Source organism: Staurois parvus, unplaced genomic scaffold (genome assembly GCF_062004578.1).
Source record: "Staurois parvus isolate SC_StPar_1 unplaced genomic scaffold, SC_StPar_1.0 ptg000721l, whole genome shotgun sequence".
Lineage (NCBI taxonomy): Eukaryota > Metazoa > Chordata > Amphibia > Anura > Ranidae > Staurois > Staurois parvus.
The window spans coordinates 1,352,459-1,370,949 of NW_028318517.1; the positions used below are offsets into that span (position 1 = coordinate 1,352,459).

At 47.5% G+C, this 18,491-nt stretch overlaps 1 protein-coding gene across 2 annotated transcripts in view; it reads right to left on the reverse strand.

Moving 5' to 3' along the window:
* Positions 1-12,661, reverse strand: part of LOC149445415 (gastrula zinc finger protein XlCGF66.1-like) — a 50,079-nt gene extending 37,418 nt beyond the window's left edge. Inside the window, exons 1-3 of one of the 2 annotated variants that reach the window (XM_089653848.1) lie at positions 12,401-12,656; positions 2,774-2,965; positions 2,456-2,687 (exon numbers count right to left, since the gene is read on the reverse strand). In XM_089653848.1, the coding sequence (XP_089509974.1) occupies positions 2,496-2,687; positions 2,774-2,965; positions 12,401-12,559 (543 nt within the window). In that variant the 5' untranslated portion in view covers positions 12,560-12,656 and the 3' untranslated portion in view covers positions 2,456-2,495. Of the gene's footprint in view, positions 1-2,455; positions 2,688-2,773; positions 2,966-12,400 lie in introns of those variants that run through there. The other variant, XM_089653847.1, reaches the window with a different exon arrangement.
* Between the last annotated feature and the right edge of the window lie 5,830 nt (positions 12,662-18,491).

Here is an 18,491-nt window from a genome sequence, read left to right on the forward strand (position 1 = left end):
CGCCGACACCTTGTTCGTTCGCCAATGCCTTGTTCATTCGCTGACACCTTGTTCATTCACTGACACCTTGTTCACTCACTGACACCTTGTTCACTCGCTGACGCCTTGTTCATTCGCTGATGCCTTGTTCACACGGATTTTATGTATTTTTTATTTTCATACAAATGGTACCAATTCTACTGGTTGTTTGTAACATGGGAACCTTCTTACCATCTGCCATAGCCCTCCCCCATCTTTCCTCATTCCACCCCCCAATAAGTACTGACCCCTGTCTGATCTGTCTACCCCATTATAATCAAATTCTCCCTCCCCCTCCATCCTAGTTTATATACTCCTCCAGCCTTCCCATAAACCCCTCCCCCAACACAGCAGACCCCCTTCCATGTAGGTGCAAGCCATCCATAGTACATAGGCTGCACCTCAATGAAAAGTCAACCCAGTGCTCCAAGTCAGGACTCCATTTTTATTCTTCTTCTGCCATCAATGGCCATCCCGGTCCCACACTTCATTCATGTCTTTAGGGACCTCTGATCTCCTTATGAACTGTTTCTTCCATGATGAAGATCAGTCATGGAGTATATCTGAGGTGTATATCACGGTGTGCTTCTTCCCCACATGAGAGCTGGGATGTACAGCAACATTCATCTAGAAGACATTTCCCGCACTCAAGGCACTAATATACCTCCAGGGTTGTGTGGGACCCCTGCTGTGCTGGAAGATAGGACTTCAGTGAAGAACATTTCCCTCACTCAGGACAGGAATACGGCTACTCCCCTGTGTGTGATCTCTGATGTCTGTAAAGATTGGACTTTTCTGCAAAACATTTTCCGCACACAGGACAGGAATACGGCTTCTCCCCCGTGTGATATCTCTGATGTGAGTGAAGACTGGACTTCTGTGAAAAACTTTTCCCACACTCAGGACAGGAATACGGCATCTCTCCCGTGTGAGATCTCTGATGTGTGAAAAGATGGGACATCTGTGAAAAACTTTTACCACACTCAGGACAGGAATACGGCTTCTCTCCCGTGTGAGATCTCTGATGTCTGTAAAGATGGGACTTCCTTGAAAAACATTTCCCGCACTCAGGACAGGAGTACGGCTTCTCCCCCGTGTGAGATCTTTTATGCCTATTAAGATTGGATTTAAAGTTGAAACATTTCTCACACTCAGTACAGGAGAAGCTCCTCCCTTTGGGAAGGCCGGCCCGGTCCCACACAGTCTGAGGTTCCTCAGGATACGAGGAATCCGATGGTCCATCTACACTGGGTGGTGCCAGATGGACATTGGAGGGAGCTGGGTTTTCTCCTGGACTATACTGTGTGATGTCCTCATCTTCTACTTTCCAGTCTGGAGACAAAGTGAGACAATCCTCTGAGGTTTTCCTCATCTTCCGGCCATGGACTAAAATACAAAGACAAGAGGATTACTAGACAGGAGCTGATTGGTTCCCCAAACCAGGACTCTGCCCACATCAGGCAGCTTGGTCTCTGAGGAGCTTACAATTCCACCCTCAAGGGAACTAGGAAATGGCTCCTCTGATCTCCTACCAGGTCATTTCTTTATTCATGGACCTTAGTCAGAGAGTGAGGAAACAACCAGAACTGTCTTTTACAGGAGGGACAGTGATGAGGGGATTATAGGACGAGGGTCCCCACCCCCTCTATCACTCATCGCCATCTTCCCAACACAAGAAGTACTGCACTTCCTTATTTACTCCATGATTTAGTCATGAAGAACAGCGGGGCTGAGCCCCACCAGAGGTCAGAGAGTGAGGATGGGGGAGAACAACCAAGATGAAGACTGGACTGATCCTGAAGACCACCATCATTGGGGTATTGACTCCTCCCTCATTATCACTTTCTGTTTAAGGGTCCAAAGTTGGAGGATGTTCTCACATTATTATCACCATGTAAAAGTCTGTGCTCCAATCACATCATCCGATATAAAATGTCCAGCTGGTAGGAAATGGGTGTAACAAAAGATAATCCATATTACGTGTCTATATAGCAGAGGGGGGAGAGCAGAAGTCAGGAGTATGGAATGTACAACATAGAGTATATAGTGCAGGGGTCAGGAGTATGTAATGCACAACATAGTATATAGTGCAGGTGTCAGGACTATGGAATGTACAACATAGAGTATATAGTGCAGGGGTCAGGAGTATGGAATGTACAACATAGATTATATAGTGCAGGGGTCAGAAGTATGTAATGTACAACACAGAATATATAGTGCAAGAGTCAGGAGTATGTAATGTACAATATAGAGTATATAGTGCTGGGGTCAGGAGTATTAATGTACAACATAGAGTATATAGTGCAGGGGTCAGGAGTATGTAATGTACAATATAAATTATACAGTGTAAGGGTCAGGACTCATATTGGTATTCAGCAATCAGTGGTGGCCTAGATGTCCACATGAGACAAGTTGCAGAGGTCCCACACCGCTTCCTCCCATCTCCTGAGACTGAATCCATTGTTTCTATGTGTTTATCAGATGATGGGGGATCTAGGTGGATCCTCCGTACTGCTCTCTCCTTTACAATAAAGTCTCCTCTTACCCGGTGATGTGAGGGGCGGCTGATTGTCCATCATGACGTCCTTGTAGAGATCCTTGTGTCCTTCTAAATACTCCCACTCCTCCATGGAGAAATAGACAGTGACATCCTGACACCTTATGGGAACCTGACACACACAATGATACAGTCACCATCCAGACACATCCCTTGTCTGTTACTGGAGAATGTCCCAGAATTCCCGGCACCGCTCACCTCTCCTGTCAGCAGCTCTATCATCTTCTTGGTGACTTCTAGAATCTTCTGTGTCTTCTGTCTTGTAGGGATCAGGGATGGAGGTGAGGGGATGGTGGTGGGATTCTGGATTCTCGAGGATCTTGTGGTCATACGATGAGGTCTCCTTCTTGTGTCATTGTTGGTAGATTTCTTCATGACTCCTGTACAGTTCTGTGTGATACAAAGAGGTCTTACCTGTCCATAATGGACAACAAGAGGAAGTACTTGGTATAGCAGAGTCCAATGTTTGGTGAAAGGATTGGTGCAAAGCTGAAGGTTTTGGTTCTGTTAGTCATGATGCCATCAGGTGGTCTGACATTGAGCTGTACAATAGAGATGGTCTGCATCCCTCACACAAGGGCGCTCAGCTCCTTACTATGGAATTTAGGAGGTTTTTGGACATGCATTTAACCTGAGAAATGGGGGCAGAGATGTCATTGTTGAGGATCATTTCTGTCCCCAGCAGGCTGAAACAAATGTGAGGTTGGTGTTGCTCAGGACGGGGCTGATGGGGTCACTTCAGTTACAGTTTTTGCTGGTAAACATAAAGCAGTAGATGGCAGTGCTTGTCATGTCATTGCACTAATGCTCCGAGTTTAGGCAACAAGCCTTGTGAGCTGACAGCTCTTATGTCTAGGGACCACTTGGACCTTGTTGTAATTACAGAGACGTGGTTCAAGGATTCAGATGACTGGGAACTATACCAGGCTATACACTATACAGGAAAGACAGAGAAGGGGGAGGGGAGGTGGAGTTGTCATATATGTCAGAAATAACAAAAGGAGAACATTAATTCAAACAACAAATGAAATACTGCAAACCCTCTGGGTCTGCCTTCCAACCAGAGAGGGATCTTCCCTTAGAATTGGTGTCATATACAGACCCCCAGGACAGGCTGAAGATTAGGAGGACTTCTTGATTGATGAGATAGCTCAAATGGCAATGAAGGGGGAGGTTTTAATTATGGGTGACGTCACCACGCCTGACATTATTTGGAATTCTCAAACTGCTAATACAAGCAGGAGCAGGGATGTAATGTAAGCACTGAATGGGGCTTCTCTAAAACAGTAAAAAGTCAAACCCAAGGTGATCATATTTTAGACCTAGTACTGACAAATGGGGATCGACTGTCTAATGTTGAGGTGGGAGAAATTTTGGTTCTAGTGATCACCAATGTCTTTGGTTTGATATTAAAATAAGAACTGAAAAATCAAACACAAAAAATTTAGATTCCAAAAAGACAAATTTTTGCGAAATGGGTAAATTAAAAAAAAATAGAAAATAGAAAAATACGATGGGATCACTAAAATGAAAACTGGGAACAACACCTATGTTGGGGGAGACCTGGATGTAGCAAACCGCTTAAACAATGACTTTTGTCATCTCAGAAATAAATTATACTAACAATAATAAGTTGGGAAATCATATTGGTTCCAGTAATGATGGATCATTTTTAGGATTTCCGGAGACAGAGGTAGCAGGGGAACTGGCTCAGTTAAAGGTTAATTAAGCAATGGGCCCTGATGGATCATCCCAGAGATCTCAGAGAACTTTGAGGTCTAGTCGTTGGACCACTAACTGATCTTTTTAATCAATCTCTTCTAACAGGAGAAGTTCCCCATGACTGGCAGACAGCTAATGTATTGATCCACAAGAAGGGCAGCAAGGTAGAAGCCGGCAATTACAGGCCAGTGAGTCTAACATCGGTGGTAGTCAAGTTAATGGAATCACTCCTGAAAGGAAGGATCATTGATCATCTAAAAACACACAACTTGCTGGATCCAAAGCATGATGGCTTTGCTGAGGGCAGACCATGGCTCATCTGATTGGATTTTTTGACTACTATATTACCAATGTTTTGGACCAGGGTGGTGCTGTGGACATAGAATATCTTGATTCCAGCAAGGCATGTGATACAGTTCCACATAATGATCTAATACAAAAGTTGGACAAGCTAGGACTTAGCCCTTGGGTGGTTCAGTGGATGTGCAGTTGGCTAAATGAGAGATACCAGAGTGTGGTTGTAAATGGGGTTCACTCGGAACAGAGACCAGTCACTAGTGGTGTACCCCAAGGCTCTGTATTGGGTCCTGTTCTATATGTACAGTAAGTGATAGAACTAAAGGGTTGTGTCAGGAATGGACTTGCCAGTAATGGTGGGACTCACCTGCCTTGTGGGCTTCAGTACCAGGGCTGGCCAGCGGGTGCTCTCAGCAATCAGAGACTCAACCCTGTAGTCAGCCAAACACCTGAAGCTGATTATGCAGGTGTATTTAAGGGATGGCCAGACCTGCAGTCTGTGCCTTGGTGTGTGCTTTTCTATGGGCCCTGTATCTTGTTACCTGCATTCCTGTTCCTGTCTGACTGATTCGTTGCTGACCCTGCCTGATCTGGACCTCTGCTGACTTCTCCTGTTTGATCCCTGGCTTGTGACCCCGAACACTCTCTGCCTGACCCCCTGTACCTACCTGCTCGTTAGTTGCTGTACCCGGCTCGTGACCTGACTACTCTCTGCCTGCTCCTCCTGTTCTTACCTGCCCGATTGTTATTGACCCGGCCTGCCTGACGACGCTTGCATTGTATGTATTGTTATCTGTGGGTGGTTTGGTTTGGTTCGTTTGCACTGTGTTTTATGTTTTAGTATTGCACTGCGTTTATGTATTGTTAGTGTTAATAAATTATATTGTTTATAACATATCTGAAGCCTGCGTTTCCCTGCGTCAGTTCACATACCTCTGGTCATACCCGGAGCCCTGACATTACACCAAGGCCAATCCTGACCAGAAGTGGCTGCACTGGAAAGCCATCTTGGCTTATTGTTGCTGGGAAGGATGGATCTGGATGAGGTTGTGTATTTATCTCTGCTAGTGTTTGATGACAGAGAATATGCTTATCAGACTCTGAGGGAGTATCCCCGGGATCAACTACTAGAATGTATACGGATCGCTCATTGCCTAGTAGATCAGAGCACAGAGTTCTCTGAGGTGCAGCCATTGATTCAGGTTTGTGCTGAGTTGGTTTCATCTGGTACCCCCGAATGCAGGGATGAATTTTTGCCGCCATTTAGTGCCGACCAGGTAGAGTCCGTGGTATGGTTATTAGAGGATGATGTGGATTACTTTCTGGAGCGTTATTCTGCATGTTCACCACAGGTACTAAGAGATTGTATAAACGCAGTGCAGTCTTTGACCAGACAGGCTTTGAGTAAGCGGAGCTTTGTTCAACCCATACTGCAGACTTGGTCAGACTTGTTGCACCCAGCCTCAGTCAGCTTACAACATCATTCCTCCACTCAAGGCACTCTTCCTGCATCCCCGACAGCACCCCCAGTGACAGCCCAGTATACACTGCTAACTACCACATATCAGTCCTCTGCTCCCACTCGCTGCACCTATCCTTTCTTTAACCCTGTAAAGAAGTTCTCTGTAGCAACTGCTCCCTCCTCTGTTCCATCTTCCAGCTCTTCTCTGTCCTCAGCTGCTCCATTCGTTTGCAGACCTGCGTTTACTTGCAGTGCTCCAGTAGTTAAAACCAGAAAAAAGTGAAAATTCTTTCCAACCAGTACCATCCTGCCAGTATCCAAACCGGTGAGCCTGCCGTCTGAGAACCTGCTTTCCATGGTTCAGCCTTGTGCCTCGGCACCCGCACTTCAGCCTGATGTCTCTACCCAGCCTGATGTCTGTACCCAGCCTGATGAACTGATCCAGCCTGATGATCCTATCACGCCTGATGACCCAGTGCCCGCTGTCATGCCTGGTGACCCGATGCCCGCTGTGGAGCCAGACGATCCAGTACCTGATGACCCGGTGCCCGCTGTCATACCTGGTGACCCGATGCCCACTGTCGAGCCAGACGATCCGGTACCTGATGACCCGATGCCCGCTATCATGCCTGGTGACCCGATGCCCGCTATCATGCCTGGTGACCCGATGCCCGCTGTCGAGCCTGACGATCCAATGCCTGATGACCCAGTGCCCGCTGTCATACCTGGTGACCCGATGCCCGCTGTCGAGCCAGACGATCCAATGCCTGATGACCCAGTGCCCGCTGTCATGCCTGGTGACCCGATGCCCTCTGCCGAGCCAGACGATCCAGCGCCAGATGACCCGGTGCCCGCTGTCGATCCAGACGATCTGGTACCTGATGACCCAGTGCCTGCTGGCATGCCTGGTGACCCGATGCCCGCTGTCGAGCCAGACGATCCAACGCCAGATGACCCGATGCCCGCTGTCGATCCAGACGATCCGGTACCTGATGACCCAGTGCCTGCTGTCATGCCTGGTGACCTGATGCCCGCTGTCGAGCCAGACAATCCAACGCCAGATGACCCGATGCCCGCTGTCGATCAAGACTATCCGGTACCTGATGACCCGATGCCTGCTGTCGAGCCAGACGATCCAATGCCTGATGACCCAGTGCCCGCTGTCATGCCTGGTGACCCGATGCCCGCTGTCGAGCCAGATGATCCAATGTCTGACCCAGTGCCCGCGGTCATGCCAGTTGACTTGGAGCCCACTGTCGTGCCTGGTGACTCGGTGCCCACTGCCTTGCCAGATGACGCGGTGCCCACTGGCGAGCCAAATGACCTGATGCCTGGTGGCCCGATGCTGTGCCTGTCGCCCCGCCTGGGGGCCCGGTGCCCGTCACCCTGCCTGGGGGCCCGGCGCCCGTCGCTCCGCCTGGGGGCCCGGCGCCCGTCGCTCCGCCTGGGGGCCCGGTACCCGCCGCTCCGCCTGGGGGCCCGGCGCCCGCCGCTCCTCCTGGGGGCCCTGTGCCTGCCACTCCTCCTGGGGGCCCTGTGCCTGCCACTCCTCCTGGGGGCTCTGTGCCTCTGCCCGGAGTCCAGCCCGCTGTGCCTCTGCCCGGAGTCCAGCCCGCTGTGCCTCTGCCCGGAGTCCAGCCCGCTGTGCCTCTGCCCGGAGTCCAGCCCGCTGTGCCTCTGCCCGGAGTCCAGCCCGCTGTGCCTCTGCCCGGAGTCCAGCCCGCTGTGCCTCTGCCCGGAGTCCAGCCCGCTGTGCCAGTCTTTGATATCCCGCCAGTTACCAGACCCGGGCGGTGGAACATTTTGCCCAGCTAGGACTGTTTGGAGCATCCTGAGGCCGCTCCTTGAGGGGGGGGGTACTGTCAAGAATGGACTTGCCAGTAATGGTGGGACTCACCTGCCTTGTGGGCTTCAGTACCAGGGCTGGCCAGCGGGTGCTCTCAGCAATCAGAGACTCAACCCTGTAGTCAGCCAAACACCTGAAGCTGATTATGCAGGTGTATTTAAGGGATGGCCAGACCTGCAGTCTGTGCCCTGGTGTGTGCTTTTCTATGGGCCCTGTATCTTGTTACCTGCATCCCTGTTCCTGTTCCTGTCTGACTGATTTGTTGCTGACCCTGCCTGGTCCGGACCTCTGCTGACTTCTCCTGTTTGATCCCTGGCTTGTGACCCCGACCATTCTCTGCCTGACCCCCTGTACCTACCTGCCCGTTAGTTGCTGTACCCGGCTCGTGACCTGACTACTCTCTGCCTGCTCCTCCTGTTCCTACCTGCCCGATTGTTATTGACCCGGCCTGCCTGACGACGCTTGCATTGTATGTACTGTTATCTGTGGGTGGTTTGGTTTGGTTCATTTGCACTGTGTTATGTTTTAGTATTGCACTGCGTTTATGTATTGTTAGTGTTAATAAATTATATTGTTTATAACATATCTGAAGCCTGCGTTTCCCTGCGTCAGTTCACATACCTCTGGTCATACCCTGGAGCTCTGACAGGTTGTTGGGTAAGGGGATGTCTCTTTGCTGATGACACAAATGTGTGTAATAGGGAGGATATCCCTGGAGGTGTCTGTAACATGGAACAGGATCTGGCATTGCTGGAAGATTGGTCAGAGAAGTGGAAATTTCAGTTCAATGTTTCTAAATGTAACATAATGCACCTAGGGAAAAAGAATCCCTTGAGAGTGAACACCATCGGGGGTACAGTGTTGGTCAGCACTACAGAGGAAAAGGACTTAGGGGTACTTATTACCTAGATGATTGCAAAATCAGCAGACAGTGTGGCCAAGCAGTGGGGGAATGCAAAAAGAATTCTAGGATGCATTACTAGAGGGGTCCACAGAAGTAGGAAGGAGGTCCCAATTCCTCTATATAGATCTTTATATCACTAGAGGGGTCACCGGTAGGAGGAAGGAGGTCCCGATTCCCCTATATAGGTCTTTATATCACTAGAGGGGTCACCGGCAGGAGGAAGGAGGTCCCGATTCCCCTATATAGGTCTTTATATCACTAGAGGGGTCACCGGCAGGAGGAAGGAGGTCCTGATTGCTCTATATAGATCTTTATATCACTAGAGGGGTCACTGGCAGGAAGGAGGTCCCGATTCCTATATAGAGATCTTTATAATCACTAGAGGGGTCACTGGCAGGAGGAAGGAGGTCCCGATTCCTCTATATAGATCTTTATATCACTAGAGGGGTCACCGGCAGGAGGAAGGAGGTCCCGATTCCTCTATATAGATCTTTATATCACTAGAGGGGTCACCGGCAGGAGGAAGGAGGTCCTGATTCCTCTATATAGGTCTTTATATCACTAGAGGGGTCACCGGCAGGAGGAAGGAGGTCCCGATTCCTCTATATAGATCTTTATATCACTAGAGGGGTACCGGCAGGAGGAAGGAGGTCCTGATTCCCCTATATAGATCTTTATATCACTAGAGGGGTCACCGGCAGGAGGAAGGAGGTCCCGATTCCTCTATATAGATCTTTATATTACTAGAGGGGTACCGGCAGGAGGAAGGAGGTCCTGATTCCTCTATATAGATCTTTATATCACTAGAGGGGTCACCGGCAGGAGGAAGGAGGTCCCGATTCCTCTCTATAGATCTTTATATCACTAGAGGGGTCCCCAGTAGACAACAGAGGAGAGCTGGTTGGATTTTGGGTTGATATTAAAGCGCATTTGACATATATTCCCTATAGATCAATATGGGAGGGGAGCGTGCACGCTCGCTGGCGGAGGATTCTTCCAAGTCATGTGTGGAATATCTGCTGATTTGAAGATTTTTCAGATGAATTGGTGTCATATTACACCATATTACAGATCTTGATTTTTCCTGCATTTACGGACATTTATTCACAGACTGTCACTGTGTTGAGGGCTCAGCCGGGTGTTTAATGGAATAATATTATCTTTATATTTTTTTATACACAGTATCTCCCAGAAGTGAATCCCCCCTCACATTTTTGTAAATATTTGATTCTCTCTTTTCATGTGACAACACTGAAGAAATGACACTTTGCTACAATGTGACGTAGTCAGTGTACAGCTTGTATAACATGTAAATTTGCTGTCCCCTCAAAATAACTCACCACACCACCATTAATGTCTAAACCGCTGGCATCAAAAGTGAGTCCACCCCTAAGCCCAATTTGACATTTTCCCTCCCCGGTGTCATGTGACTCCTCAGTGTTACAAGGTCTCAGGTGTGAATGGGGAGCAGGTGGGTTACATTTGGTGTTATCGCTCTCACTCTCTCTTACTGGTCACTGGAAGTTCAACATGGCACCTCATGGCAAAGAACTCTCTGAGGATCTGGATAAAAGAATTGTTGCTCTACAAAAGATGGCCTAGGCTATAAGAAGATTGCCAAGACCCTGAAACTGAGTGGCAGCACGGTGGCCAAGACCATACAGCGGTTTAACAGGACAGGTTCCACTTAGAACAGGCTTCACCATGGTTGACCAAAGAAGTTGAGTGCACATGCTCAGCATCATATCCAGAGGTTGTCTTTGGGAAATAGATGTATGAGTTCTGCCAGCATTGCTGCAGAGGGTGAAGGGGTGGGGGGTCAGCCTGTCAGTGCTCAGATCATACGCCGCACACTGCATCAAATTGGTCTGCATGGCTGTCATCCCAGAAGGAAGCCTCTTCTAAAGATGATGCACAAGAAAGCCCGCAGTTTGCTGAAGACAAGCAGACTAAGGATATGGATTGCTGGAACCATGTCCTGTGGTCTGATGACACCAAGATCAACTGATTTGGTTCAGATGGTGTCAAGCGTGTGTGGCGGCAACCAGGTGAGGAATACAAAGACAAGTGTGTCTTGCCTACAGTCAAGCATGGTGGTCGGAGTTTCATGGTCTGGGGCACTGGGGAGCTACAGTTCATTGAGGGAACCATGAATGCCAACATGTACTGTGACATACTGAAGCAGAGCATGATCCCCTCCCTTCGGAGACTGGGCCACAGGGCAGCATTCCAACATGTTAATGACCCCAAACACACCTCCAAGACCACCACTGCCTTGCAAAATAAGCTGAGGGTAAAGGTGATGGACTGGCCAAGCATGTCTCCAGACCTGAACCCTATTGAGCATCTGTGGGGCATCCTCAAATGGAAAGTGGAGGAGCGCAAGGTCTCCAACATCCACCAGCTCCGTGATGTCATCATGGGGGAGTGGAAGAGGACTCCAGTGGCAACCTGTGAAGCTCTGGTGACCTCCATGTCCTAGAGGGTTAAGGCAGTGCTGGAAAATAATGGCGGCCACACAAAATATTGACACTTTGGGCCCAATTTGGACCTTGTCCCTTAGGGGTGGACTCACTTTTGTTGCCAGCGGTTTAGACATTAATGGCGGTGTGTTGAGTTATTTTGAGGGGACAGCAAATTTCCATGTTATACAAGCTGTACACTGACTACGTCACATTGTAGCAAAGTGTCATTTCTTCAGTGTTTGGTTCACACATATTACAATACATGTTTAAGCTGGCCAACTGCGTCAAAGTAATCCCTCTATGGCCAGTCCTACTCTGCCCTGCCTACGCAAGTGCTACTGTGGACACAATGCTAACATAGGGGAAAAGACACAATGGGGAGAGCTACAAGGTTCAGGTCTGGCTACTGACCCAACAATACAACAAACAAGAGATCCCTGTGCTCAAATCCATACATGTACATGTATTGCAATATGTGTGAACCAAATATCCCTATTTGTTGCATAGTTTGCTTGAAAGGGTATATACCAGTGTGCAGAGGGTCCTCAGAATTTCTTTAGTGTTGTCACATGAAAAGATAGAACCAAATATTTACACAAATGTGAGGGGTGGACTCACTTCTGAGAGATACTGTGTGTGTGTGTGTATATATATATATATATATATATATATATATATATACACATATATATATATATATATATATATACACACACACATTGTATACAGTCGGGGGGAGGGGTGACTCAGATCTGTAAGATACTGTATATTATTATTTATGCCTTGATATATACATTACTCAGACTATTTGCACATTTGTTGAAGTTGCACTCATTGGTTTGTTCACATTTGCTGTTGCCTAGCAGGACATCCATTGTTTTTGGATCTTTTCCTTCCCTTGTGTTTGGTGGTTCTCTAGGTATGCACTTCTATCACCTTAGTTAGGGGCTCTGTCAGGTGTTTACTTTATGGTTAGCTTTAGTGCGTAGCGCAGCACTATTTATCTCTCCATGTATTTTGTAGTGTTGTGGGGACGCAGTTTGGTGTTTGCAGACACTCTTAGTTCATCATATTAGGTTTAGCAGCACAAGAGGATTTTTTCTTTATTTAACCCCTTCATTACACTCACCTCTCCAGTCAGCAGGCTGAGGATCTCCAGGGTGAGCTTCAATATCGTCTCATTCCGGGGAAATTCCTTCCTTACAATCTTCATGAATGTCTGCTGATTGTCCATCATGACGTCCTTGTAGAGGTCCTTGTGTCCTTCTAAATACTCCCACTCCTCCATGGAGAAATAGACAGTGACACCCTGACACCTTATAGGAACCTGACACACACAATGATACAGTCACCATCCAGACACATCCCTTGTCTGTTACTGGAGAATGTCCCAGAATTCCCGGCACCGCTCACCTCTCCTGTCAGCAGCTCCATCATCTTCTTGGTGACTTCTAGAATCTTCTGCATGTTGTGTCTCTCAGGGTTTAGGGAATCACATGGAGGCACTGTGATGGTCATATGATCACCTGACTTCAGGAGAGGAAATCTCTGTATTGAGGAACCAATAGGAATATCATGTTAGAATCCCAGAATCCTCCTCACCTCTCCTGTCAGGTCTGTGTTTTATTATTAGAGATAAGTGATGTCATGTGACCTCCCAGAATCCTCCTCACCTCTCCGGTCAGGTCTGTGTTTTATTAATAGAGATGAAAGTGATGTCATGTGACCTCCCAGAATCCTCCTCACCTCTCCGGTCAGGTCTGTGTTTTATTAATAGAGATGAGAGTGATGTCATGTTACCTCCCAGAATCCTCCTCACCTCTCCGGTCAGGTCTGTGTTTTATTAATAGAGATGAGAGTGATGTCATGTGACCTCCCAGAATCCTCCTCACCTCTCCGGTCAGGTCTGTGTTTTATTAATAGAGATAAGAGTGATGTCATGTGACCTCCCAGAATCCTCCTCACCTCTCCAGTCAGGTCTGTGTTTTATTAATAGAGATAGAAGTGATGTCATGTGACCTCCCAGAATCCTCCTCACTTGTCAGGTCTGTGTGTTATTAATAGAGATAAGAGTGATGTCATGTGACCTCCCAGAATCCTCCTCACCTCTCCGGTCAGGTCTGTGTTTTATTAATAGAGATAAGAGTGATGTCATGTGACCTCCCAGAATCCTCTTCACCTCTCCGGTCAGCAGGTAGATGATCTCCAGGGTGAGGTTTAGTATCTTCTCAGTCATGTGACTCCGGTCCTCCTCCATCCTCATTGGTGCCATCATGTGATCTATACAGGTCTCCTTGTAGACGGATAACTTTGGGAAATGAAAGTAAGAATGATTTGGATGGTATTGGTCACACAATAATAGGATGTGGATGTGAGGGGGGAATAGGAGGGTTTCTGGACATTGAAGAACTACTCCCCCTATGGGAAGACATTTAGTCTGAACATTTTAGTATTTGCTACATCTTGTCCCGGGACCCCATTTTTCTGCCGTATTAGAAATACCTTTTCTCTGTTGGGTTTGTTTGGTCTCTGTTTGACGTGTTTTAGATCTGCAGACAAGGAATATAAATACGATCCTTCCTATGACTTGTTTGCTCTGAGGCAGTGCTGTGCTATGAGATCAATGTCTGGTCATCATGATGTCCAGGAAGGGGAATTTGTTGACTTTTCACTGAAGTTGCCAGCTAATGAGGATAATTGGCAGCCTGCTGACTGACAGGAGTGAGGTCACTGTCACTCTCTGCAATAAGGGAAGGGATTGAATTGGATAGCAGGAGGTTGCTTCTGGTGGAGTAGATAGCTGTCGGGGATGAGTCTGTTCTCTTCCCTCCAATTACAGCCCAGTGTGGGTCAGAGGAGAATAGCAGAAGGAAGGGGTTAGTTCTCTTCATTGCCAAGTATACTGTAGCATCCAGGACATTGTACAGAGTGGCGGTGGGTTCCTGGAGCTCTGAATTCCAGCACCAGGCACTGCCAGAGTCAATAATGTACCAACAGACCTCCTGTAGGAACAAGTGCTCACCAAGAGGTGAAGCATTGCCCTCCTTCATTCCACTTGGTATCTTGGAAAATAGTACCAGTGAGATGGTCAGAAGGTGAAGGTCACCTTCCTTTCCTGGTAGGAGTTCTGTAAAGAGGTCTGGAAAGTAAATACAGGTGGGAGAGCAATAACCAAGAGCCCCCCTCCCTACCTCAGAGTACCCCTGAGTCTGACAACCTTCTCTTCCCTCAGAGCCCTGCTCCCCACCAATCCTATCCACCCAGATTCCTTCAGCTACTCTACCCCCTCAAAGCCCATTGAGCTCCACTGCCCCGTTAGGGGCCCTAAAGTCTCTCATCCTCATTATCCCCTGAGAGACCTCTTAGCTCCTCTACTTTTCTCAGAACCCCCATTATTTCCCTCCCTCTGACACCAATGATGGAACATATTCTTCATGGAAGGCTGAGGAATGTTTTCCTCTTCCTGACCAGCAATGTAAGGGTCTCTATGCTCCATACTCCTGACCCCGGCACTCTATCATTGTGTTGGCTGCATAGTGTAATGATTGCCCATTGGCTGCCTGTGTAGTGTCATCATTGCCCTTTGTAGGCCATGTATGGTCAGGATGGTCCTTGTCTTGTCTATTTATTGTCAGTGCTGTTTGTTTAGAGGACCATATTACTAGAATTTATCTCAACAATGAGGAGAATGTTCCGGCCCCGGAAGTGGGGGAATGTTGTGCCCCTGAAGGGGTTCATCTGGGTTCCCACACTATAAATGTGTGTATCATCATCTGCTGGAGATAAAAGACATCACAGTGACTATGGAGGAAGAGGACAGACGTGACTATGGAGGAAGAGGACGGACATGACTATGGAGGAAGACGATGGACATGACTATGGAGAAAGAGGATGGATATGACTGGAGGAAGAGGATGGACATGATGGGGGTTACTGGGTGTAAATAGAAATTAACTTCTTATTACCTACTCTGCTGCCACTTCCAGCAACATCTCCTCTCTACTTCCTCCTGCCTCACCTCTCACTTCCTGTCTGTATTCCATAGAAGTGAGATCACCATCTTGTCGAGTTTAGAGTAACCACAGCCCTGAGAAACGTCCCATAATAAACATTCCAGCATTGTATATACCTTACAGGGATACCACAGAAGTTCCAAAATTAAAAATAAATAAATTAAATAAAACTATTATGCAGCCAAATGTTTAACAAAGATATTTTTTACAGATAGAAAAGTCTTAAAGACACAGAACACAAGATAAAAACAAAGGTATACATAATAAAATAGATACCCTCCAAAACTGATCCTTTGGGTAAAAAAAATGCAAAAATACATCCTAAAGTATAAGAATATATCTCAATCCACTGATAATAAAGATGTTAGACATAAATGACAAGGATGTAATGGTCACAGAGGAATGGTGGTGGAGATCTCTCACAGTAAGAACACTTCCTTGAATGGTTCTATAAATAAAGAATGAATCCTGGAGGGAATAAAGCTGTAAAGCAATAAATAATATATAAACTGGGCCATCCACTTCATCCATAAAGACATTGTGATTGAAGATCTTCTAGATCACATAGAAGGAGGACTCATCCATGATTTCATACATTTGTTTGGAAGGATAGAACAATCCTCAGAAGGGAACATGTAGGATGACAGGAAAGGCTCCTGACTGGTGAGATCCTCCAAACATAATGATGACATCCATGAACTGGAGCGAGCTCGTTGGGGTGATAAAGCTAATCTGGAAACACTGTGTAGACGTTCTCCAAGAACTCAGCACACTCCAGGTGTGGAGAAAGTCTCCAGGTGGGTTTAGCCTGTCATTTATCATAGGTAGAAATGTCCACACATGGACTTCCACAGGGGCCCCCGAGACTACATATAGAACCTGTACAGTGTCCCCGGGTCTCCAGGTGGGTTTAGCCTGTCATTTATCATAGGTAGAAATGTCCACACATGGACTTCCACAGGGGCCCCCGAGACTACATATAGAACCTGTACAGTGTCCCCGGGTCTCCAGGTGGGTTTAGCCTGTCATTTATCATAGGTAGAAATGTCCACACATGGACTTCCACAGGGACCCCCAGACTACATATAGAACCTGTACAGTGTCCCATGTAATGAATTGCATCCCACCCGGCCTATAGCAGAATGACAGATACAAAGAAACATACAGAGGGTGCACCGGCCTAGTGCATTACCTAAATGACATTTAATAAAAGTAGCAGATACTGATATACTCACAGACAACAATGATGTAAAAGCTCATAATAAAGAACAGCAATATCCAGTGATATCCAGTAATGTGGTGATCCCCACAGGATCCCTGGGCCTCCAATAGACTAACGCGTTTCGGGGACTTGCCCCTTCCTCAGAGCCTGCCTGCACAGTGTCTGTAACCTCTTTATAAATGGTCGGATATCGAGTCAAAGTGCTGCAGATGGGTTGTCACCTCCTCACCCAGAGGCAGGGACAGCGCCAATGAGTACCACCCACAACAAGCATAGAAGTCTATGAATGAATGATAAGATGGATGACAATACATGTACACAAGTCTTTGTCAAAACAGTGAAACACACAAAGGACACGGTATAAAATCTGTGTGAACAGTACACCGTGGCCAAGGAAGACATGTGCATGTGTAGAATCAAATATGTCACACGTATGTACCACCTATCATGTATATGTACGTCCTGTGCTGCATCCATGCCAACCTCCATGTGCACCACAGTGGGCAAACATGAGCTTGCAAAAGGAGTGAGGGGGATAAGTATGGCGGGTTACCATTTGTTGTGTGTCTGGTGTGGGGGGTGGAAGAATGATTAACACTGGGGTTCTAGCTTGTAGGATAGCTGGAGGAATCCTAGAAAGGTGTGATAATTGCTAGACTGCTCCCCAACCTTTAGAGTGCACCAGATTGTATATAAGATTTGTATCTGCCTGTGTGTGGTCAGCCAGCTGGATTGAAGTAGAGTCTCCCTCTAGTGGTGATCAGGGGTAGTGCAGGCTGTGAAAGCGTATCACAGCCAGTCTTATATGCTCAAAGTCCCCCTCATTCCCTCTTTATCTCAGTCACGGACCACGCCTCGGTTATCTAGTTGCCGTGGGTGTGTGTTTGGTCCGTGACACTGTATTATAAATGGCTGTCACCACAGGGACACACAGGAAGTTGTTTTCTATTTGTCCCATTCACACTGCAGTTCAGCCTAAGCCTGCTCTGCAAGGTGCTGCCATACAATGTAGACATTCTGCAATTTATCGCAGTACACCATCCCACATGGCACTGCAATGTCAGGAATCACACCAAATTGCATCCGCTGACATTGCAGGGAATGAATTGTACATTTTTTACACTTCAAATAAAGCTAGTACAAAACAAAGAAGGAAGGAGGAATGGTGTGAATTGGCCCTTAGACATGGCTTTGGTTCCAGCTTACACAGCACGGCTCGGGGAAAGGTTGTACATAGACATGATCAGGACACTCTTTCATGGTGTAAGGTCCATCACCTCTTCTTACAGTCATGTGACCAGAGGGTCCCAGAGGACGAGGACCATTCCCTGCTACAGGGCTCCAAGCACTCATCAGTGAGGGACACTCACTTCCAGAGACTCTCCGCTCTCATCCCCGACTTCACTTCCAGAGACTCTCCACTCTCATCCCCGACTTCACTTCCAGAGACTCTCCGCTCTCATCCCCGACTTCACTTCCAGAGACTCTCCGCTCTCATCCCCGACTTCACTTCTAGAGACTCTCCACTCTCATCCCCGACTTCACTTCTAGAGACTCTCCACTCTCATCCCAGACTTCACTTCCAGAGACTCTCTGCTCTCATCCCCGACTTCACTTGTAGAAACTCTCCACTCTCATCCCAGACTTCACTTCTAGAGACTCTCCACTCTCATCCCAGACTTCACTTCCAAAGACTCTCTGCTCTCATCCCCGACTTAACTTGTAGAAACTCTCCACTCTCATCCCAGACTTCACTTCCAGAGACTCTCCGCTCTCATCCCCGACTTCACTTCTAGAGACTCTCTGCTCTCATCCCCGACTTCACTTGTAGAAACTCTCCACTCTCATCCCAGACTTCACTTCCAGAGACTCTCCGCTCTCATCCCCGACTTCACTTCTAGAGACTCTCCACTCTCATCCCCGACTTCACTTCCAGAGACTATCCGCTCTCATCCCAGACTTCACTTCCAGAGACTCTCCGCTCT